This window comes from Sus scrofa, chromosome 3 (genome assembly GCF_000003025.6).
Source record: "Sus scrofa isolate TJ Tabasco breed Duroc chromosome 3, Sscrofa11.1, whole genome shotgun sequence".
Taxonomy (NCBI): Eukaryota; Metazoa; Chordata; class Mammalia; order Artiodactyla; family Suidae; genus Sus; species Sus scrofa.
Genome location: NC_010445.4, coordinates 59061284 through 59085773, shown reverse-complemented (window position 1 = coordinate 59085773; position 24490 = coordinate 59061284). Strand labels below are relative to the sequence as shown.

General features: G+C 43.7%; 1 protein-coding gene and 1 pseudogene across 1 annotated transcript; one reads left to right on the top strand and one right to left on the bottom strand.

The window, feature by feature from the left end:
* Window positions 2192-13500, bottom strand: LOC100523178 (annotated as a pseudogene).
* Window positions 13740-18447, top strand: GNLY (granulysin). Its single transcript, NM_001278755.1, has 5 exons — window positions 13740-13791; window positions 14819-14922; window positions 15385-15486; window positions 16987-17155; window positions 18381-18447. Exons 1-5 carry the CDS (start codon window positions 13740-13742, stop codon window positions 18389-18391), a joined length of 438 nt encoding a protein of 145 aa, NP_001265684.1. The 3' UTR covers window positions 18392-18447.

Below are 24490 nucleotides of genomic sequence, written 5' to 3'. Positions count from 1 at the left end.
AGCCAACATCTTGTTTTTGGCCTCGTGAGATCCCTGGCAGAGGAACCAGTTGAGCCCACCCAGACTTCTGATCTACAGAACTGTCAGACAATTAAATGGATGTTGTTTTAAGCCACTATGTTTGTGGCAGTGGTTACAGTAACAAGAGAAAATGTAGCCATGGGCTCACTTGGGCAATAGAAGTCATATCTCAGCCTATTGTGCAAAGGGTCCTTGGAGACAATGCTCCTGGGTCAGGGGCTTCTGGGACCAAAATGGAGAGAAATTCTTTAAGGGGCAGCGAGCGGCTGCATTATCGACCCATATGGCTCTGGCTGGATGGGGGAGTGGTGGTGGGGGGTTAGTATTTGTCCTGCTAAGATAATCTGTCACCTCTCACAGTGGTGTACGTTTCCAAGCTTCAGCCACATCCTTGTTAACCACAGACCTAGTAGTTTAAACCATGGGGTTAAGAGAAAGAACAAAACTGAGTGATCCCCTGAAGATACAGAGGACGCAGTGCAGCTATAGAGAAGCCATCTTGGCAGAGCAAAGTAGACCTCACTCGCTTCCTCTTTCTTTTCTGGGAGGACAAGTGGAATGATGAAACCTGTCTCATTAGCCTTCAGGGCAGGAAACAGAAACATCCTGGTATTTGGAGGGGAAGGGACTTAAATCAGAAAATTAGGGAGTTCTTTTTGTGGCTCAGTGGTAATGAACCCAACTAGCATCCATGAGGACATGAGTTCAATTCCTGGCCTTGCTCAGTGGGTTAAGGATCCGGTGTTGCCGTGAGCTGTGGTGTATAGGTTGCAGACACGTCTTGGATCCCAAATTGCTGTTGTTGTGGTGTAGGCCGGCAGCTGCAGCTCCCATTCCACACTTAGACTGGGAACTTCCATATGCTGTGGGTGTGGCCCTAAAAAGATAAAAACAAACAAACAAACAAAAAAAACCCAGAAAATTAGGCCCTGTGGTCTCTGTAGGCAACTGCAAGCTGGTTCTGAAGCTGGGAGTTTAAGAACACATGTCTGAAGTGGCCCTCCGGGGATTGGAAAGCCAAATTTAAGAAGCCTTTTGGTTTTGGAACTCACGCGTCCCTTGATTTTGCTTGCCAGCAAAAACAGTCAGAGGGCCTTGGGATCAGCTTCCCAAATCCCACGTGAATGTATATCCAGACCCAAGTTGCAACGAATTCTCGGAAGTGTTGGTGTCACTTTCCAACCCCTACAGCTAGAAAGAAGAAAAAAGAGAGGCTGAGAATCTAACCACAGTAGCCACCCCAAAGGTGGCTTTGTTTTGCTTTCCTTTTCCACATTTATATTTTGAGCAGTAAGCTGCTATTGAGAGTTAAACAAATTTTTGTTTAAATTGAAATATAGTTGATTTACGATGTTTCAGGTGTATAGCAAAGTGATTCAGTTGTGCATATACATACATATGTTTTGTTTTCAGGTTCTTTTCCATTATATTTTATGACGAGATATTGACTATGGTTCCTTGTGCTATATAGTAGGTCAATTGTAAAAACATTTGATTAAAAGGGGTAAGTTCATATCCTAAGTTTGCAGTGAATTCATGTTTACATAACAGTTTGCATCCAAGAGTTTTCTGGGTAACAGAAACATCAGTACAGCAAAACATTACCCATTTCACTTTTGTGTTAATAACAAATTAACACTGGTAATATACAATGTTCCTGAACAGGTATAAATACTTTCTTGGAATTACTTTGTTTTTAAAGAAAACCACTATTTAATGAGCAGTATCATAGCCCCCAAAGATACATTATGAAAAGTTATGAAAGTTAGGATGAGGGAAGCTTCAGTTCAGTTCATTTTTTATATATCCTGAGTCATCAATCTCTTTCATTTAAAAAATTGGGAGAATTTATGTGAGATTCTTAGTGTAGTCGTTAGTTTTGATTATTTTTATTTATTTATTTAATGGCTACACCTGGGATATATGGACCTTCTCAGGCTAGGGATTAAATCTGAGCTGCAGCAATGCTGGATCCTTTAACCCACTGTGCCAGGCTGGGGATCAAACCTGTGCTTCTGTAGTGACCCAGACCACTGTAGTTGGATTCTTAACCCACCGCGCCATGGCGGGAACTCCCAGTTTTGATTAGTTTTAATGTTACAGCTAAATTGTTAACATAAAAATTTATTATTATTTCCCCCCCCCCTTTTTTTTTGGCTTTTTGCCTTTTCTAGGGAACTCCCCCAAAATTTATTATTGATGTAGAGGTTTCAATTTGCTCAAGATTATAAACTATAGACGGAATGAAACAGCATTTCCAATTGACAAGTGGAACCACAAGTAATGTGAGGTCTCTTAAGCTTGTGACAAGTAAACCAATCAACTGTAGCAATAAGAAAACTATTGACAGGAGTTCCCATCATGGCTCAGTGGTTAGTGAATCTGACTAGGAACCATGAGGTTGTGAGTTCAATCCCTGGCCTTGCTCAGTGGGTTAAGGATCCGGCGTTGCCGTGAGTTGTGGTGTAGGTTGCAGATGCAGCTCGGATCTGGCATTGCTGTGGCTGTGGTATAGGCCGGTGGCTACAGCTCTGATTCAATCCCTAGCCTGGGAACCTCTATATGCTGCAGGTGCGGCCCTAGAAAAGACAAAAAGACGAAAAAAAAAAAAGTATTGACAAAGTACAGCCTGTGAATATTTCTCTTCAGATACACTGGAGTCTGTCCTTTAAATAAAAGAATGATTATTTGAAGTAGCACAGATGGAAACCAGGAATGTGTGAAAACAGATCATGAGCTTGGGCAAGAGGTTTTTTTAGAGCTCACATTATAATTGGAGTGGGATAAAAAAAGAAAAATATAGGATAGTCTCATTCATATAGGAAGTTATCCTCATAGCCTGCGTCAAGGTTGTAACTTCTGACCAGAGGTTATAAAAATCATAAATAAAATCATCACCATGGAAAAAGACAGTAGCCCCAAATGCTGACATAGTAAAAACACTGAGACTGCTCAGGTGCAGTGCCCCTGACTCTCATGTTGCTCAAGGATCAGCTGGATTCCTAGATCCTTTATCTTTTCGTTGCTGTTGTTAATGGTGTCATTCTGATGATTGCTGAGTATAGACATGCAGTTGATTTCTGCATATTGGTTTTGTGACTATCAGAATGGCTAAACCTTACTACGGGGACGGGCAGACCTTGTTTCATTGGGCTTCACTTTGTTGCACTTCATAGGCAGTGCGTTTTTTCACAGATTGAAGGCTTTGTGGCAACACTGTGTCAAGCAATTTTATTGGCCCATTCTTCCAATAGCATTGGCTCACTTGGTGTCTCTGGGTCACATTTGGGTAATTCTGGCAATATTTCAAACTTTTAAATTATTGTTACATTTGTTGTAGTGATCTGTGATCTTTCCTGTTACTATTGCAATTGTTTAAGGGCAGTGGGAACTGTGCCCATGAAAGACAATGAATACTAAAAAAAAAAAAAAAAAAAAGAACAGAACACTGATGGGAGAAAACACTCTGTATCTTCAGGTTTTGGTAGAGAGCCGGACCTCCCAAACATAAGCAAGGACTGAAATCCAAATTAAAACTACTGCGAAGAAATAAAAATAATCGATGCCACCTAAATAGAAACACGGTGATTTTAGAGAAATTCAAGTAATAATCTACATAAGCTATTAGGAAAACTGGGTAGTGTAAAAAGCTGTAAGTTAGGGAAATAACTTGAGTAAACATGGCAGATGTAGTATTTAGTAAACCTAATGCCTAAAAGCACAAAATCCCTGAAACACGATACAGTAGAAATGTTTACAGAAGAAAAAGATCCATGAAGGCTGGTGAAATGCAAAATATTCCACACAATTTTTAATTTTTTTTTAATTTTTGGGGCTGCACCCTTGGCATATTGAAGTTCCCAGACTAGGGGTTGAATTGAAGCTGCAGCTGTCAGCCACACCCACAGCCACAACAACTTGGGATCCAAGCTGATTCTGCCACCTACACCATAGGTCATGGCAGCATTGGATCCTTAACCCACTGAGCAGAGCTGGGGATCGAACCTGAAACCTCATGGGTACTAGTCACTGAGCCACAACAAGAACTTCCTCCATACAATTTTGATGGGCATTTTTCCTTCTCATTTCATGTGTGAAAATATTTAATAATGGTTTTCCAAGTATAACCAAGAATAGCAGGAGTTCCCTGGTGGCCTAGCAGTTAAGGATCTGGCTTTGTCACTGACGTGGCTTGGGTCACTGCTGTAGCACAAATCTGGTCCCTGCCCTGGGAACCTCCTCATGCCCTCAGGCTGGCCAGAAAAAAAAAAAAAAAGTCGACAGTTAACATTGAGGGGCTGATTTATTTCACGTAACTGGAACTGAAAACAGCAGTTTGCTAAAGATAGAAATGGGGGAGGTAGTTTTTTAAAGCAGTAGTTTTTTTTTTTTTATTTTCCCACTGTACAGCAAGGGGGTCAGGTTATCCTTACATGTATACATTACAATTACAGTTTTCCCCCACCCTTTCTTCTGTTGCAACATGAGTATCTAGACATAGTTCTCAATGTTATTCAGCAGGATCTCCTTGTAAATCTATTCTAAGTTGTGTCTGATAAGCCCAAGCTCCCGATCCCTCCCACTCCCTCCCCCTCCCAACAGGCAACCACAAGTCTCTTCTCCAAGTCCATGATTTTCTTTTCTGAGGAGATGTTCATTTGTGCTGGATATTAGATTCCAGTTATAAGTGATATCATATGGTATTTGTCTTTGTCTTTCTGGCTCATTTCACTCAGGATGAGATTCTCTAGTTCCATCCATGTTGCTGCAAATGGCATTATGTCATCCTTTTTTATGGCTGAGTAGTATTTCATTGTGTATATATACCACCTCTTCCGAATCCAATCATCTGTCGATGGACATTTGGATTGTTTCCATGTCCTGGCTATTGTGAATAGTGCTGCAATGAACATGCGGGTGCATGTGTCTCTTTTAAGTAGAGCTTTGTCTGGATAGATGCCCAAGAGTGGGATTGCAGGGTCATATGGAAGTTCTATGTATAGATTTCTAAGGTATCTCCAAACTGTTCTCCATAGTGGCTGTACCAGTTTACATTCCCACCAGCAGTGCAGGAGGGTTCCCTTTTCTCCACAGCCCCTCCAGCACTTGTTATTTGTGGATTTATTAATGATGGCCATTCTGACTGGTGTGAGGTGGTATCTCATGGTAGTTTTGATTTGCATGTCTCTTATAATCAGTGATGTTGAGCATTTTTTCATGTGTTTGTTGGCCATCTGTATATCTTCTTTGGAGAAATGTCTATTCAGGTCTTTTGCCCATTTTTCCATTGATTGATTGGTTTTTTTGCTGTTGAGTTGTATAAGTTGCTTATATATTCTAGAGATTAAGCCCTTGTCAGTTGCATCATTTGAAACTATTTTCTCCCATTCTGTAAGCTGTCTTTTTGTTTTCTTTTTGGTTTCCTTTGCTGTGCAAAAGCTTTTCAGTTTGATGAGGTCCCATGGGTTTATTTTTGCTCTAATTTCTATTGCTTTGGGAGACTGACCTGAGAAAATATTCATAATGTTGATGTCAGAGAGTGTTTTGCCTATGTTTAAAGCAGTAATTTTTTAGTTAAATTTCAGTCAGCTTGCTGAAATGTAATATGATAAAACCCTGCTTCATGCTATTTTTTATCATTTGCTGCTTTCTCCACCAAGTCTTCTTTGGCCGATGAACTCCTATTTTATTTCACCTTTACTGCCTTTAATGATCTTTCATTCGGTTCCCAGCATTTTATTTGGTTATATCAAAATGCCCTGTGAGTAAGCTCTGAGTCATGTGTGCAAGTGTGGGACAGAGTGATTGCAGCTCCTTGAAGCTGCACCTTCTGCCAAGGCGGTCGGTCCCATTGGGTCCCTTTGCCTGGGGAATCGGGGGTGAGGGGGTGGGGTTGTCCCTGAGAGTTCTTCCTAAAACTTTTTACAGAGATATAAAAGATGATTTGAAAAAACAGTGGTACACAATTACATTTAAAATATTGTGCAGCCTTCATCACTATCCATTTCAAATTTTTTTTAATCACCCTAAATAGAAACTCTGTAACCATTAAGCAATAATAACTCCTTTAATTCCCTGCTCCCCAGTCCCTGGTAATCTCTAATTTCTGCCCCTATGAATTTTCCTTTTCTAGATAATTCATGTAAGTGGTATCATACAATATTTATCCTTTTGTATACGGCTTATATCACTTAGCATAGCAGCTTTCAAGATTCATCCATCTTGTAACATGTATCAGAACTTTGTTATTTTTTATGACTGAATAATATTCCATTGTATGTATATATCATATTTTGTTAATTCATTCATCTATCCATGGACATTTGGGTTGTTTTTACTTTTGGTTAGTGTGACTAATACTACTATGAACACTGATGTATAAATATCTATTTGAATCTCTGTTTTCAGTTTTTTGGAGTACACATCTAGTAGTGTAATTGCTAGATCATATGTCTGGGAACCTTCTTGTATAGTCTTTGTATGCACATATGTTTTCATTTAGTGTGAGTGAAGATCTAGAGGTGAATTGCTGGGTTACGGGGCAGGCGTATGCTTAACTCCATGAAAAACTGTCAGTCTGAGTTTCAAAAATCCATTTTATACTCCCACCGATAATGTCTGAAGTGTCAGTTGCTCCACAACCTCATCAACATTTGCTTTGTCTTTTTTCCCCTCTACGTGCCAAGTGTCTAATACGATTTTTTCATTTTATTTTTTAAATCATAGTTTTTTATATTGTTGATTTACAAGGTTATGCCAATTTCTGCTGTACAGCAAAGTGACCCAGTTTATATATATAAGCAGCTTTATATATATATATATATTTATATATATTTTTATATATTTATATATATATATGCAGCTTTTCAGGGCTGCATCCACAGCACACGGAGGTTCCCAGGCTAGGGGTGAATCGGAGCTGTAGTCGCTGGCCTATGCCACAGCCACAGCAATGCGGGATCTGAGCCTTGTCTGCTAGCTACACCATAACTCATGGTAACGCCGGATCTTTAACCCACTGAGCGAGACCAGGGATTGAACCCGCAACCTCATGGTTTCTAGTTAGATTCGTTTCCTCTGAGCCACAACGGGAACTCCATTTTTCTCACATTATCTTCCATCATGCTCCATCACAAGTGACTAGATATAGTTCCCTGAGCTATATAGCAGGATCTCATTGCTAATCCACTCCAAATGCAAGAGCTTGCATCTACTAACCCCAAACTCCCAGTGCACCCCACTCCTTCCCCCTCCCCCTTGGCAACCACAAGTCTGTTCTCCATGTCTCTGAGTTTGTTTCTTTTTTGTAGATAGGTTCATTTGTGCCATATATTAGATTCCATATATAAGTGATATCATATGGGATTTGTCTTTCTCTTTCTGACTTACTTCACTTAGTATGAGAGTCTCTAGTTCCATTCATGTTGCTGCAAATGGCATGATTTTGTTCTTTTTTATGGCTGAGTAGTCTAATATGATTTTAAATATCTCACCACATCTCTGCACACTAGGTATCATTATCATTCGTTTTTTAAAAAATGAAATGTAATTAATATATAACAGGTGTACAACATAATGATTTGATGTAAGTAAATATTACAAAATGATTATCCAGTTACCATCCATCACCACACATAGTTACAATTTTTTTTTACTTTTGATGTGAAATTTTAAAATCTACTCCATTAGCAATTTTCAAATATACAACAGGATATTATTAACTATAGTCACCATACTATAAGTTACATGCCCAGGACTTATTTTATAACTGGAAGTTTGTAACTTTTTATCACCTTCATGCATTTTTGCCCACTTTCACATCCTGCCACTAATCCATTCTCTGTTTCTATGACTTCTGGTTTTGTTCTGTTTTGTTTGTTTGTTTCTTTTTTAAAAATTTTATTCATTTATTTCTTTATGGCTGCACCCACGACATATGAAAGTTTCCAGGTCAGGGAGTGAATCCAAGCCACAGCTGTAACCTATGCTACAGCTGCATCAATGCTGGATCCTTTAACCCACTGCACCAGGCTGGGGATCAAACCCATACCTCCGAAGTAAACTAAGCCACTGCAATTGGATCTTGACCCACTGAGCCACAGCGGGGACTCCTCTATCTTTTTTTCAGATTTTTTTTTTTTTTTTGCTTTTTAGGGCCGCACTCGCAGCATTGGAAGTTCCCAGGCTAGGGGCTGGATCGTAGCTACAGCAACGCTGATCCTTAACCCATTGATGGAGGCCAGGGATCAAATCCACATCCTCATGGATATTAGTTGGATTCATTTCCAATGAGCCACAACAGGAACTCCCAGGTTCTTATTTTTTTAATCTTGTTTTTAAAATTGTGGTCATTTTAATGCCATCATCTCATTGTAGCTTTAATATAGAATTCCCTCATGATTTATGATATCAAACACTTTTTCCAATGTTTATTTGTTATTCTTACTTTCCTTTGTGAATTGACCATGCAAGCATAGCACCCATTAGAAAAATCAGCTTGTTTTGTTATTTTTATTATTGTAGTAGCTCTTGCTATAATAAAGAGCCCACAAATAGACCCACATTTATACAGTCAGTTGATTTCTGACCAAGGCGCCAAGGCAGTTCAATGGGAAAAGAAAAATCTTTTCAACAAATTGATTTGAAACAACAGAACCCCAACCCAGCTCATTGGAGATGCATCACAGACCTAAATGTAAAAGTTAAAACTATAAAACTCCTAGAAGAAACAAGAGGATGTCATTCTGACATTGGAGAAAGGATTTCATTTATTTATTTATTTATCTTTTTAGGGCTTCACCCTCAGCATATGGAGGTTCCCAGGCTAGGGATCGAGTCAGAGTTGCAGCTGCTGGCCTACACCACAGCCACAGCAACGCCAGATCTGAGCTGTGTCTGTGACCTACCCTGCAGCTCATGGCAATGCTGGATCCTTAACCCACTGAGTGAGGCCAGGGATGGAACCTGCCTCCTTCTGGATACTAGTTGGGTTCTTAACCTGCTGAGCCACAAGAGGAACTCCAGAGCAAGGATTTCTTGATGAAGACACAGAAAGCAATAAGCTTCACACAGGAACTCCTGCGGATCTGGGCTTGGCCTGCAATGGGCCTTCCATGCGACCCTGTGAGTAGGACAAGGGTAGGACCTGTGCCAGGTTCTCTTCACATGGGAGCCCAGAGGCCTGGGTGGAGGCCTGTGATGAACCACGCTTTTTGGTAGCCCTCAGCACTGTAGGCCAGGACTTACTGGAATATCTGGTCTTACCAAATAACCCACAACAAAGAAAAACATGAGTCAGCTTCCTGGGCTTTTTCTCCTTTCTATTGTGGTCTCCACACATAGACCTCGGTCTCTGAAAGTGGTTAGGGCATAAGAGGCCTGCTAAGAGGAGGGGGAGCTGTGCCTGACCTGGTGGCCAGAGGTCAAGCAGCTCTGGGCTGGAAACCTAGAGATATGGCCAAGGCGGAGGGGGGGGACAAACGGGCTTTAGCGTCAGACAGGCCTGGCCTCAAATCCCCAGACCAGTCTGTTTTGAGCTGTGTGTCCTTGGACAATTCACTGGACCTCTCTGAGTCCTGGTTTCCTTCCATGAGGTGAACCAGTTTGACATCAACAGACCATTTGGTCTGAGGGCAGTTCTAGGCATGGTGGGTGGATCTGACAGCAGAGGTGGGCCTGCCCTCAAGCAGACCACAAAAATGCAACACCTCACACTCAGCTTTTCACAAAAAAACTCCTTTTCCTAATTTTCCTACTTCACAACTAGTCCCTGTGCCTCCAAATCTTATAAAAATTTGCCTCCTCTCTCCTCTGTGTCTTGTACCTGATTAGTTGTAAAAACTTATAAAGTCTTCCTTTAAAATGCTGTTTAGCAAGAAGTCCTTCGGCAGCTGATACCACTGTTGTCTACTTGACTCCCCTTCCTTCTCTTCCTTCCTGGAAGAATCTCTAGTTTGTTCAGAGTGACAAAAAAAAAAAAAAAAAGTGCAGCAAAAGGCTTCCTTCTGTATAGCCCTTCACAGCTAGGGGTAGCTACTGCGATGTACCAATGATACACAAGCTGAAGTTTTCTGGGAAACAGAAAGTTATAAAAGTACCACCCTTTCCTGCTTCACTCTTTTTATTTTTCCACCTGGGGTGAGGCCTGGAGGCCTGGAGGTGCTACAGCAGCCATCTTGAGAACATGAGGCACCCAGTCTAAAGAAGGCATTCCTATCACTCACCTAGACTATTGTACAAGCCATTAGAGATCTTTCCCAGCCCCTGCCCTGCAAGTGGAAGGCTCATGAATCCCAGAATCAAAGGACTCCAGTTACAGTTCATTCCTAAAATAGAACATTAGGCAACCAATGGAAATGGTGAAGGAGATCCAAATGTATTGGTATGGAAAGATGTTCACGGTATTTTGTTAAACTAAAAAGGTTATTTAAAAAGTTTCTGCAGTTTATAATCATACACCAACATATACCTTTTCTTATAAACATATGCATTTAAAAATGTAAATGGGGAGTTCCCGTTGTGGCACAGTGGAAATGAACCTGACTAGTATCCATGAGGATTCAGGTAAAATCCCTGGCCTTGCTCAGTGGGTTAAGGATCTGGCATTGCCATGAGCTGTGGGGTAGGTCCCAGAGAGGCTCAGATCCCAAGTTGCTGTGGCGTAGGCTGGCAGCTGTAGCTCTGATCCAACCTGTAGCCTGGGAACTTCCAAATGCCGCAGGTGCAGGCCTAAAAAGCAAAAAAAAAAAAAAAAAAAAGAAATTAAATGGATATATATGTCTTATTAAATTAATTTCCAGTTTTATTGAAATATAATTGACATACAGCACTACGTAAGTTTAAGTTGTACAATATACTGATTTGACCTACATACATCCTAAAATGATGACTGCAACAGGTTTAGTGAACATCCATCATCTCACATAAAGATGTAACATTAGGAGTTCCCGTCGTGGTGCAGCGGAAACGAATCCGACTAGGAACCATGAGGTTGTGAGTTCCATTCCTGGCCTCGCTTGGTGGGTTAAGGATCCAGCTTTGCAGAAGAAAGGGTGGGGGAAAAAATGTAATTGTAATGTATACATATAAGGATAACCTGACCCCCTTGCTGTACAGTGGGAAAATAAAAAAAAAATATTAAAAAAAAAGAATACAAAGGAAATAAAACAATTTAAATAGTCCAGGCAAAAAAAAAAAAAAAAAGGATCCAGCTTTGCTGTGAGCTGTGGTGTAGGTTGCAGATAAGGCTGGGATCTGGCGTTGCTGTGGCTCTGGCTTGGGCAGGTGGCTACAGCTCCTATTGGACCCCTAGCCTGGGAACCTCCATATGACGCAGGTGCGGCCCTCAAAAGACCAAAAAAAAAAAAAAAGGATGCAACATTAAAGAAATAGGAAATAATTTTTTCCCCGGTAATGAGAATTCTCGGGATTTCCTCTCTTAACAACTTCCATTTACAAAGTACAACAGTGTTATTATCCTTGTCATGTTGTACATTATATTCCTAGTACTTATTTATTTTCTAACTGGAAGTTTGCACCATTTGATGGCCTTCATCTAATTCTCCCTCTCCCTTGTCCCTTGACTCTGGTGGCCACAAATCTGATATATTTTTTCTAAGGGTTTGCCAGTTTGTTTTTGATATATAAACGACCTACCACACTGTGTTAGTTCCTGAATCACTGTGTTAGTGATTCAACATTTCTATACTTTTCAAAATAATCGCCATGATAAATCCAGTTATCAATATTCCAGTAAATCTCTTTCTTGAGCTTATAAAGGGTTTCATTTATTTTTTTGCTTTCTTATCTGATTCATTTTTTTCAATAAAATTAAAAATCAGGCACCAGAGTTCTCTGGTGGCTCAGGGGATTAAAGATTCAGCATTGTCATTGCTGTGGCTTGCGTTACTCCTGTGGTGTGGGTTCGATCCCTGGCCTGGGAACTTCAGTATGCCGCGGGCATGGCCAGAAAAAAAAAAAAAAAAAAAAAAGAGAGAGAGAGACCAAAAAGTGCTAAAATGTTTAAATTCCGTGGCATCAAGTGGCTTCCACAATGAACAGGAATAAAGGTGGTGTGTTTGTGTGTACATGGATTTATGAGTATTTGCAAGTGTGTGGCTGTGAATTAGTACCTGTGAGCAGGTGGGTGTCTGGGAGTGTGTGTGAGAGTGGCTAGGAGTGTGTGTGAATGAGTGCTTGGGAGAGCGTGTGACTGTGAGGGAGTGTCACTCTGTATGAGTGTGTGACAGGAGTGAGGGTGTGAGTGTGTCTGCTTCCCCGGGGTTGGGGTGAACAACCAGAAAGGATTCGGGGGTCCCCAGCCTTCTGAGTTCAGTCTGATCCATCGTGGGGAGCAGCAAACCCCCTGTCCCCATTCTCCACTCTCCAGGAGGTAAAGGAGTGACAACGAGGAGGAGCCCCAGTCTGACTCTCTGAGGAGGGGCACGTCTGTTTGTCTGTCTGTTTTTGGCTGCCATGACAGCTGCTGCCTGGGCTCCAGAAGCTGCTAGGCCAGTCACCCTGCTGGTCATACCAACCTGAGAAGGTGGCAGATCAGCTACTGTCACCCCATGCCTCAAATATCTTCCTTTTTCTTTTATCTTCTTGACCAAAGGGTTTAATGGCCAAAGATGCTGGGAAGGGCTAAGAATTCAGCTTCGGGATCCACAACACACACAGACACGGTAAAGGGCCTGAGAAGGCCTATGGGAAGTGGAACTGGTGGAAACTTCCAGTCCAGTGTTTCTACATACAGACAGGAACCCCATTTCCCACTCCCCATCTTTTTATCTTTTTAGGCCCACACGGGCAGCCTACAGAGGTTCCCAGCCTGGGGTCCAATCAGAGCTGCAGCTGCCGGCCTACACCACAGCCACAGCCACATGGGATCTGAGCCACACCTGTGAATCCTTAACCCACTGAGTGAGGCCAGGGATCGAACCAGCATCCTCATGGATACTAGTCGGGTTCTTAGCCTGCTGAGCCACAACAGGAACTCCAATTTTTTAAATCTAATATCCACCTTTACTTAGGCAGCCTGAATTTTTCTTACAGAAAAGGACCAGTGACCTTTATGGCACAAATGAAGATTCAGAGAGGGATCCCAGGGAGGTGGCCCAGAATCCCGGGTGAAGCCGGCTCTGAGGGAAAGGCCCAGCCTCCATGATGATGGCGAGAAGCCAGAGAGGGACTGGGGGAACCTGTGGAGCTCAGGCTCAGGGTCCGCCAAGCTTGAGCAAGCAGGGCTGGGAGGAGGAATTGTCAGGATCTACCCCAAGGGCAACCTTTTCTACTTCCGGCTGAATCAGGTAGTGTCACATTGGCTTCAAGGGCTGGAGGGTGAGCAGGGATATGAAAGGATGGCACATGGAGACAGCCTGGTCCCCTGGGAGAAGGAGACAAGGAGGGCAGAGGAGCTGGGACGCTCACATGGCCAAGAGCCCTACCTGACTGGCCACTGGCAGGGATTTTTCCTTCCATTACCGCATCTGGGCAGGGTGGGCCTGCTGACAGCTGATGCTGTCCTTGCTCGGAAAGTTCTAGTACTGTGCGGTGGGGGCCAGCAGGGTGTGCGGAAGCTCTGAGGTCGCCCTCCTCCCCCCACTCCTCCACCGGTTTGTGTTGGTGTTTGTGGTAAACCCAGTGACACAGGGAGGTGGCTGCCTGGTCCCCAGCCTCCATAAAAGTGGGTGTGGAGAAGCCTTGGCAGCTTCCCCACCATGACCTCCTGGGCTGTCCTGCTCCTCACCTTGGTGCTCCTGGGCACCCCAGGTAAGGACGTTCCCCTTGGGGTAGATCCTGACAGCTCCTCCTGCCAGCCCAGCTTTCTCAGGCTTGGTGGACCCCAGGCCCCCCAGGCCCTCGCCAGCTTCAGCCCAGCCTGTCAGTGACCTGGCCGATGGGGAGAGACAGCTGGTGGGAAGGCCGTGAGCCCCAACCGGGTTCTGATCCTGACCCTCTGGTCACACTGTGTGGCCTGGGTCCCCCCTTCTCTCCCTGGGCCTCTGACTCTTCATCTGGGTCATGAAGGTCATGGACCCTCATCAGTGGGCCTGATGCTGCTTCTGGGTCCCACTGGTCAGGATGGTGACAGGGCTTATGAGCGAATGGGGACCTCTCTGTTCTAGACTCGATTCCTACTCCCCACCCCACTCCTCTCTCCCGGGGCCTGGGGTCACTGTAAGCTCCGAGGGCTTAGCTCAGAGTAAGGACCCTTCTGGAAGGGAGAGTGGGCTGCGCCACCTGATGTGAGGGGGTTTCTTAGAAGGAAAGAGAAAAAGAAAGACGGTCTCTAGAAAGGAGAGGATGGAAATTTCCTTTCAGACAACCCCCCAAATGTGTGTGTGCATGTGAGAGAGAGAGACAGAGAGACAGACAGAAAGGGACTGAGACAGAGAGACAGAGAGACAGAGAGAGAGACAGAGACAGAGAGACAGAGAGAGAGACAGAGACAGACAGAGAGACAGAGACAGAGTGAGACAGAGAGACAGAGAGAGAGAGACAGAGACAGACAGACAGAAAGAGAGACAGATAGAAAGGGGGTATGAGGGTGGTGATTGGGGTTCTTTCTTTCCTACTCTCCAAGGAACTGAGAGCAAGTCTTCTCACTGACAGGGGTTCATTGCAGCCCCAGGGCAGAGTAGGGCTGGGGGCCTCCCGGATTCCTCACGAGGCCGCATCCCTGCCCCGCTCCATCTGCTCCATCTGCTCCATCCGGGCGCTCTGCTGGCTGAGAGAACTGACTTTTCCTCCCCCTCTGCCCTCGGGGATGGGAGTGCTAATGCTCTTTCTTTCCCAGGGCTGGCCTTTTCCGGTCTGACCCCTGAGCACTCTGCCCTGGCAAGGGCCCACCCATGCGACGGAGAGCAGTTCTGCCAGAACCTGGCCCCGGAGGACCCCCAGGTACTTGGCTGGCTCCCTGCTCACCTCCCGTGGTCCCTCTCCTTCCTCTCCTCCGAGGCAGCCCCAGGGGTGAGGGCTGGAGATCTCTCATGGTCTGGGGGAGGAAGGCAGGGCTGGGTGCTGAAGATGCTGGTTCATGCTCATGCCTGGCGGGGCAGGGGGCGTGCTGGGGGGGCACATTAGTTTGCCTCTGCAAGAGCATCCTTTGAAATCTGACCAGAGAACAGAAGAGGTACTGGGCTTGAAAAGGTGTTGTGGGTGTGGGGACAGGTCCTGGGGTCTCCAGCCCCTCTAAGACTAGCAGGAAAGTGGGCAGGGGCCAGCTAGCCTGGTTCAGGTCCTTAGGGACAGAAAGACCATAATGATCCAGCTGGCCTTGAAAGCACCCAAGGGCCCCTTCCCGGCACCTTTCCAAGGCTGGGTGTCTGAGAGACCACCTTGAGGGGCCTCCTTTCCTGACAGGGTGACCAGCTGCTCCAAAGAGAGGAGCTGGGCCTCATCTGTGAGTCTTGTCGGAAGATAATCCAGAAGCTGGAGGACATGGTGGGACCACAGCCCAACGAGGTGAGGCTGGGGGCTGGTGGAGCTTTCTGCCCGCTGGTGGGGGAAATGGGCGGGACCCGGGGCCCCAGAACAGGTGCTGCCCCAGAGCTACTGGCTGGGGGCACGGGTTGGGGGTGTCTGTGGGCCCCTCTCTGGTCAGCAGATGGACTTCAGAGAATCCTTGGAACTTGTGACACTCTGGGCCTGTGAAAGGGGGAGGAAGGGTGTGTAGTTTCCATCAAATTTTCAAAGGCTGTTACAATTAGAATGGAGAGACCCCGAGGTCCTGCTGTATGGCACAGGGAACTATGTCCAATAACTTGTGATGGAACAGGAACATGACGGAAGATAACACGAGAATATGTATAGATGTATGACTGGGTCATTTTGCTGTACAGCAGAAATCGACAGAACAGGAGTTCCCATTGTGGCTCAGTAGTAATGAACCTGACTAGTACCCATGAGGACTGCTAAGTCCCAGATCTGCCACTTTCTTTCTTTTTTTTTTTTTTAAATCTCAATAATGCATTTTATTCTATTTTATTTTTATTTATTTTTTTAGGGCCTCACCCACGGCATATGGAGGTTCACAGGCTAGGGGGCAAATCAGAGCTATAGCTGCCAGCCTACACCACAGCCGCAGCAACGCTGGATCTGAGATGCCTCTGCGACCTACCCCAGCTCACGGCAAGGCTGTATCCTTAACCCGCTGATCGGGGCCAGGATCGAACTCACAACCTCATGGTTCCTAGTTGGATTCGTTTCCGCTGAGCCACAACAGGAACTCCCCAGATCTGCCACTTTCTAGCTGTATGGCTTGGGCAAGTCATTAACCCTTTCTGAGCTTCAGTTTTCCTGTCTGTGGAATGGGATGGATAACCTTGCAAGTTACCCAAGCCTTTCAATCGACCTGAAAAGTGGGAGGTACTTAGCTCTGAGTGAATGATTAACAAGAGGATGTAACGTTACAAGAAACATTTTTTCACTCACCTCTCCCTCTCTTCTGTTCCCCCAACCTCTTCAGCATCTCCACTCTCAGCCCGAGGTACTCAGTTTTATCCCGCTCCACTGGGATGGCAGTAAAGATATTTCAAAATCAAATGCCCTGAGGCTCCAAGCCCGGATCCCCTTCTAACCTTCCCACACACCCCCTGTGGGTGGAGCCCACAGCCAGACCCTGAACCCAGGAAGCAATGCAGGTAGAGCCTTTAAAGTGGGTCTGGAGGCCATGAGCACCACTCTCCACACAGAAGACAGGGGCCAGCTGTACTGAGACCTGGCAGGGCCATTGTCCTGTCATGAGCTTCTACTAGCCAGGCTCAGGGAGGGGGGGCGGAGAGTGGGGAGCTGAGCCCTGTTCTCCAGTCTCTGCCCCCGTGGCCACCTGGCACCAGTTCCTTGTCCCCAACACTTTCATTGCCAGACTTGCCCAGGGCCCCAAAGCTGCTGGGCCCTGCAGAGAGGCCTCGCCGGGCAGGGCTCACCTGGTACCCGTGTCCTGCCATGTCTCTGCCGCTCCAGGACACTGTCACCCAGGCAGCCTCCCGGGTGTGTGACAAGATGAAGATACTGAGAGGTGTGTGCAAGAAGATCATGAGGACCTTTCTCCGTCGCATCTCCAAGGACATCCTGACTGGGAAGAAACCCCAGGCTATCTGTGTGGACATCAAGATCTGTAAAGAGAAGACAGGTGAGTGCAGAGGTGACATTCCTGGACAGCCTTCCTCAGCCCATGTGACAAGGTTTAACAATACAAAATACACCTGTCAGAGAGAACTTCATAAACAGCAACCTGAAAAGTGGGATGTACTTAGCACATTTGTGTGCCTCGCTCACATCATGTCCTTTCCCCCTACTCTCAACATGGGAAAGTGGGGAGCAGCTGGGTAGGTGGGCTTTGGCTAGAGATGTTTGAGAAAAACTCATAAGAGCTCCCCCCGGCCCCCAAGCAATCTTGAGGCAAATCAGGTCCCCATTTCTCCTTGGCTGTGTGACCTTGCACAAGTATCTTAACTTCTCTGAGCTTCAGTTTCTTCATCTGTGAATGGAGGACAGTAATCCCTGTTTCTGAGGTTGGAATGAGGATTGAACAAGATGGTCATGTACAAAGAGGGTGACACCAAGCAAATGGGCTCAGACTGATATACTCAAGAGACATCAGAACCCTGATTAAACTCCAGTCCCCCGGCCCAGCACAGGTCCTTGGGGATGGGAGCCGAGGTCACATCCTTCTCCATGCCACTAGGGGCCTGAGAGCCAGGCTGGGGGAATCTCTGGGGTGGGGTGGGGCTCTGCTGGTGTCTTCCTCTGGGGCTGCCTAGGCTGTGCCTGGAGATTTCAGGTTGCAGCTGCAGGAGGTGGGGCCAGGAAGGGACCCCCATGATGGCTCCTGGCAGCTCATCCAGCCCTCACTGATGCTTTGATGCTGGGAGAGCTGGGGTCTGCCCCTTAGTGGAAGGTCCTCACCATTTTCTGTCCTTGGAGCCTGTGGCTTTTATATTTATTTATTTACTTAGTCTTTTCAGGGCCGTACCCATGGCATATGGAGGTTCCCAGGCTAGGTAGGGGTCGAACCGGAGCTGTAGCTGCTGGCTTATGCCAGAGCCACAGCAACTCGGCATCTGAGCCTCTTCTGGGACCTACTCCACAGCTCATGGCAATGCCAGATCCTTCACCCACTGACCAAGGCTAGGGATGGAACCTGCCACCTCATGGTTCCTAGTTGGATTCATTTCCACTGCGCCACGATGGGAACTCCTGCCTGTGGCTTTTATCTTCAAAGACTAGCAACAGGCCCAGGCCCCTGACTGGCTTCCAGGATGGGATTCCAGGTGTGAAGAACAGGGACAGGTGGTCCTTGTTGCCCCTGGAAACCCCCCATACCTGCCCACTACTGGCTCTTCTCTCCATGCCAGGTCTCATCTGAGCCCCCGCGTCCCCTGACCCCACCATGGAGAAGAAGCACAGAAACTCCAGCACCCTCGGCCGGTTCCTTGCCTCCTAAATCCAGGGTCTGCCCTCTTGTTTCTCTCACCTAACTCCTGCCACCGCCCTCCCCTCTCAGGAGAATTAAATGTCATGCAAGATTTTTTTGCCTCGGCTTCTTTCTCTTTGGTGGGTTTGAGGAGAGGAGCACGCTCGGATGACTCATGAATTCTTTCAATAAATGTTTGCTGGATGTCCACACACCATTATAGATACGGGAGATTTAGTGGTGAACAAGACGACCTTAGCAACTCTCATACAGTCATGAAATACTTGTTGAGCCACACACTACTCCAAGAGGCTCGGGTACACCGTCAATATACCCCCCAAAGCTCTCAGACCAGCACAGGGAGGCCAGCACAGTTATGGTTAGAATTCCTTTGGTTATAAGGAACAGAAACTTATCTGTTTGCTTCTCTCAGCTGACAGTCTTTTGCTGTCTTGTGGGTGGGGATGTATTATTTAGGATACTTTTGGTTGCAAGCAACAGAAGTCTTAGCTCATTCGGGCATAATTAAAAAAGGCAATTCATTGGCTCAAATCATTAACCAGTCCACAGATAGCTATTGGCACAGAGTTATCCAGAAGCTGCGGTGTCACCAGAGCTCCAGTCCTGTTTCCCTGCCATTCTCTCTGTTTTTCCCCATTCTGTATACTGAAACTGACCTCAGGCTAGCTTCTTTCTCCGCAGCAGAAATGCCTGCATCAAGGTGAAACTTTACATTTTTCCAGTGTCTCATCAGGAGAGAGAGAGAGAGAGGGAGAGAGAGGGACAGTTAGTTCTTTGGTAGGCTCTCTCTCAGTAGTTCCTTTGTACGAGAAAGGAAGCTTCTTTCACAGAAGCTCCATGAGCGATCTCCCCAGTTCTCACCCTTCAGTGGGTCAGGTGCTCATCTTGAACCAATCACTGTGTCCGGGGCAGTTGGGGGGTGCATGGGATACACTGATTGGCATAAGCCTAGTCAGGCCACGCCCTTGGGGCTGATGTAGGGTCCATCCCACCCTCATCACTTGGCTGAGAATGGATACTGAAGATCCGGGAAGAGGTTGTGGCTGAGAGAAGAGAAAATAGAGAGTTCAATCAGAACAGTGATTTTGGAAGTTCCCCTTGTGGCTCAGCAGTAACAAGCCCGACTAGTATCCTGGCCTCACTCAGTGGCTTAAGGATCTGGCCTTGCCATGAGCTGTGGTGTAGGCCGGCAGCTGAAGCTCTGATTGGAGCCCTGGCCTGGGAACCTCCATATGCCCCAGGGGCGGCCCTAAAAAGGAAAACAAACAAACAACAACAACAACAACAATAAAAACGGTTCAAAGTGACTCCCAATGGTGAAATCTGGGGCAATTTGAGTACTAAAACAAATAATGACAATAATAGATTATAACCCATTGAATAACTTAGAATCCATGAATTCATATAAATAACAAATTAATAAATAAGGGAAAATGGAAAGTGTTACCTTACAGTAGGGTGCCCCCAATAAAGGTAATTTTAGTCGCAAAGTCTATCCCCACAAGATACTTAATTTAATATCAATTAATAAATTTCGGAGTTCCCTGTCGTCGTCGTTGTGGCTCGTGGTCAGCAAACCTGACTAGCATCCATGAGGACTCGGGTTCGATCCCTAGCCTCGCTCAATGGGTCAAGGATCTAGCATTGCGTGAGCTGTGGTGTAGGTCACAGCCACGGCTTGGATCCTTCCTTGCTGTGGCTGTGGCCTAGGCCAGCCGCTGCAGCTCTGATTTGACCCCCAGCCTGGGAACCTCCATATGCCATGGGTGGGCTCTAAAAAGACAAAAAGACCAAAAATAAATAAATAAATAAATAAATAAATAAATAAATAAATTTCATTGTTACTTATCTTGACAATCAAGAATCTTGGCAGGTGGGATAATGTCATTACTAATGGAACAAGCCAGTGTCATAGGACTCATGATGTAATGTACCAAGAGGAACATAAAGACATGTTTCTGCCAAAACTGAATAAATCACGAGGAAATATGAGACAAACCCAAACTGGCATTTTACACAGTAACTTCTCTGTACTCTTCAAAAATGTCAAGGTCATGAAAGACAAAGACAGACTGAAGAACTGCTCCAGATCAAAGGAAAGTAAAGGCATACACGGAATCCAGATCTATAATTGACCTTATTGGGGGCAATCTATGAAATGTGAAATGAGTCAGTGTTAATTTCCTGATTCTGATGGTTGTGCTAGGTTATGTATGAGGAACCCTAGCCGAAGTATTAAGAGGGGAATGGGGCATCAAGAAAACACACACTGGAGTTCCCGTTGTGGCTCAGTGGTTAACGAATCCGACTAGGAACCATGAGGTTGTGGGTTCAATCCCTGGCCTTGCTCAGTGGGTTAAGGATCCGGCATTGCTGTGAGCTGTGGTGTAGATTGTAGATGAGGCTCGGATCCTGCATTGCTGCGGCTCTGGCGTAGGCCGGTGGCTATAGCCCCAATTTGACCCCTCACCTGGGAACCTCCATATGTCGTGGGAGCGGCCCAAGAAATGGCAAAAAAACAACAAAAACAACAACAGAAAAAAACAAACAAACAAAAAACACACACACCTGTCAGGAAACACACACTAAAGTATTAAGAGGGGAATAGGACATCAAGTCTGCATTTACTGTCAAATGATTTAGAAGAAATGGTAATAGGTACACACAGAAAAACCACAATAAGGCACATACCACATACTTGCCATAGAGTGTTAACAGTGGGAGAGCTGGTTAAAATAAACAGGAGCTCTTTGTATTGGTCTCGCAACTTTTCTCTAAATTTGAAATTTAAAAAAAATGAAAATAAATGACTTGAAGTAATTTGACCTTAGCAATGGATAGATAGTGTTGGGGAAAATCAGCCAGAAGACATGACTGCCAGTTTGACCTGCACTCTGGTTGCGGGCATTTGGAAGCTCTTCACAGCAGGTATAATCATTTTTCTCTCTGTAGGGTCAGTTATAATGTCCCCTGTTTTCTTTCTGATTCTAGTGATTTGAGTCTTCTCTCTTTTTTTTACTGGTCAGTCTAGATAAAATTGTCACTTTTGTTGATCTCTTCCAAGAACCAACTTCTGGATTCACTGATTTTCTCTAATGTTTTTCGATTCTTGTTTTTTAATTGAAGTATAGCTGATTTACAATCTTTCAGATGTATAGCAAAGTGATACATATATATGTATGTATATGATACATACATGTATATTATTTACATATGTGTGTATGTGTGTGTATATATATACACTTTCCCGATTCTTTTCCATTATGGTTAACACAAGATATTGAATATAGTTCCCTGTGCTATACAGTAGGTCCTTGTTGGTTATCTATTTTATACATAGTAGTGTGTACTATATGCCAAATCTCCAATTTATCTCTCTCCTCCTTTCCCCTTTGTTAACCATAAGTTTGTTTTCTATGTCTGTGATTCTGTTTCTGTTTAGTAGGTTGTATCATTTTAAAAAATTATGCATATAAGTGATATCATATGGTATTTCCTCTATTTTGTTCTATTCTATTTTCACCCTTTTGTGCTATTGTTACGCACATTACACATAAATGTTACAAACCTAAAAATGCATGGTTACAATGATTATATAATTTATGTCTTTTAAAGAATTTGAGAGAAGAAAAGGGAGAATATATATATTTTTTGTTATCTTAATCTTCTCAATAATCATCTTCATTGCTCTTCATTTGTTACTGTGGTTTCGCGTTACCATCCATTTATTTCCTTAGCCCAATACAGCTTTGTTCCCACCTACCTCTTTTGTGCTATTGCTGTCAAATACATTACATTTCTATGTATTATCAGCCCCCAATACATTATATTCATATTATACTATACCATTGCTTTTAAATTAGTTGGGAAGAAAGGAGGAAAAAAAGATGTCTTATTATACTGTCTTATAATTACATAATTATCTTGACTCATTGTTTTTTCATTAGTGGTCACTTGCTTTCAGGTTAGGGGTCAGATTTGAGCTACAGCTGCTGGCCTACACCACGGCCACAGTAACATGGGATCTGAGCCACATCTGTGACCTACACCACAGCTTACGTCCACACTGGATTCTTAACCCACTGAGTGAGGCTAAGGATCAAACCCACATCCTCATGGATACTAGTCGAGTTCCTTACCACTGAGCCATGACGGGAACTCCCAGTATTTCTTTTAAGGCATGTGTGCTAACAACAAATCTCAGTTTTTGTTTAACTGCAATGTCTTTGTTTTCATTGTTGAAAGATAGCTTTACAGGATAGGATTTTTTTGGTTGACAGTTTTTAGTTTTTTTTTTTTTTTGAGCACTCTGAATATGTCATCTTTTTGCTGTTTGATCTCTACCGTTTCTCATGAGAAGTCAGCATTTGATATTATTAGGAATTCCTTGTAAGTGATGAGTCTTTTTTCTCTTGCTGCTTTCAAGATTGTCTCTGTGTCTTTGGCTATCACGTGTTTATTTGTGGATCTATTTGGATTTACCTTAAATTGAGCTTCCTGGAAGTATGGATTATTTTTCAACAAATTTTGAGAGGTCTTAAGCTTTATTGTTCTTCAAAATTTTTTCTTCCACTTCCTCTCTCCTCTCCTTCTGGAACTTCTATTCATGCACATGTTGGTGCTCTTATGGTGTCCTACAGTTCCCTGAGGCTTGACTTATTTTTCTTTATTCTATTTTTTCTCTTTCTTTGGATTGCATAGATTTTTTGATCTGTCTTCAAAGTTTGCTAATTCTTTCCTCTGCCATTCTGCCATTTCAGAGTTACTGTTGAGCTCTTCTAGTGAACTTTTCATTTAAGTTTTTATCTTTTGCAACTCTAGAATTTCCATTTGAATCTTTTTATAATTCTCTTTATTAGTATTTCTATTTACAGAGATGTTGTCATCATACCTTCCTTTATTTCTTCAAGCATGGTTTTCTTTAGTTTTTGAACATATTTATAATGGCTACTTTGATGCCTTTGTTAAATCCGATGTCTATTTGCTTTCCACAGGCAGGTCTGTTTTCTGGGTTTCCCCTCACTTGTATATGGGTCATTTTTTTTTTGGAAATTTTATTTTTATTTTTTTTTACAGAATAAAATACATATATTTAAACACAGTTACATTCACACAGATTATTATATCATGGATCTTAAGAAAGAGATGAAGTGACTCCCTCTGGAGAAGTGGAATGGAAAATATGCTGAGACAAATAGGAAATTTATTCTATACTTTATTCCATTTTGTATGGCTTTCATCTTTACTATTTAGTATTATCTATTACATTTTGATTTTTCTTTAAAAATTAGCATTATATTAAAATTGTTTATATTATGCAGCTAAAATTTATAAAGAAGTAAGCCTTATATACCATTAAATATTTTCTATAGAATAATAAAAATAATAACTGGCAAGAATAACAAAAATAATATACCCTCTGAAAATAAATAGAAAATGCATAAATTGGTTAAAAAACAGTGTAACTATATAAATATGTCCTTACAATTTGTTACATCTTATTGATTCTTCAGTATAGGCATTATACCATTCTAGGTGATGTGATAAACAAGACATTATAGATCTTACATTGTACCATGGAGAGAAATGGTTATTAATAATACAATTGTAGAACTGTATTATTTAATTGTACAGTGGCATTATTTAATTATAATTATCATAAATTCTTTGATGGAGAGGAAATCAGAATCAGATCTAAGGAGACTTCAGCACTCCAAGAATGATGTCAAATGACCCCCTTCATGGTGGATTATGCACTTATTTACTATGAGATATATTTCTTCTCTAGTGATTCCTTGTTTGTGTATAAATTGTAGATTTTTTTGGTTTGCAGTTATTCTGAAGCTTTGATATAAGAGTCTATATGTATACGAGATTGTTTTAAGTTGTTGTTCTCTTAATTGCAAGTTCATCTCCAGTGTCCTGCATTTGTACCCACCCCTTCTCATGATTTCTGATTTTGGTGGTATAATTGTGCATGGATGATTTTGTATCTTTCCTGTATATATACCTTTACTGGTGAGCCTTGTC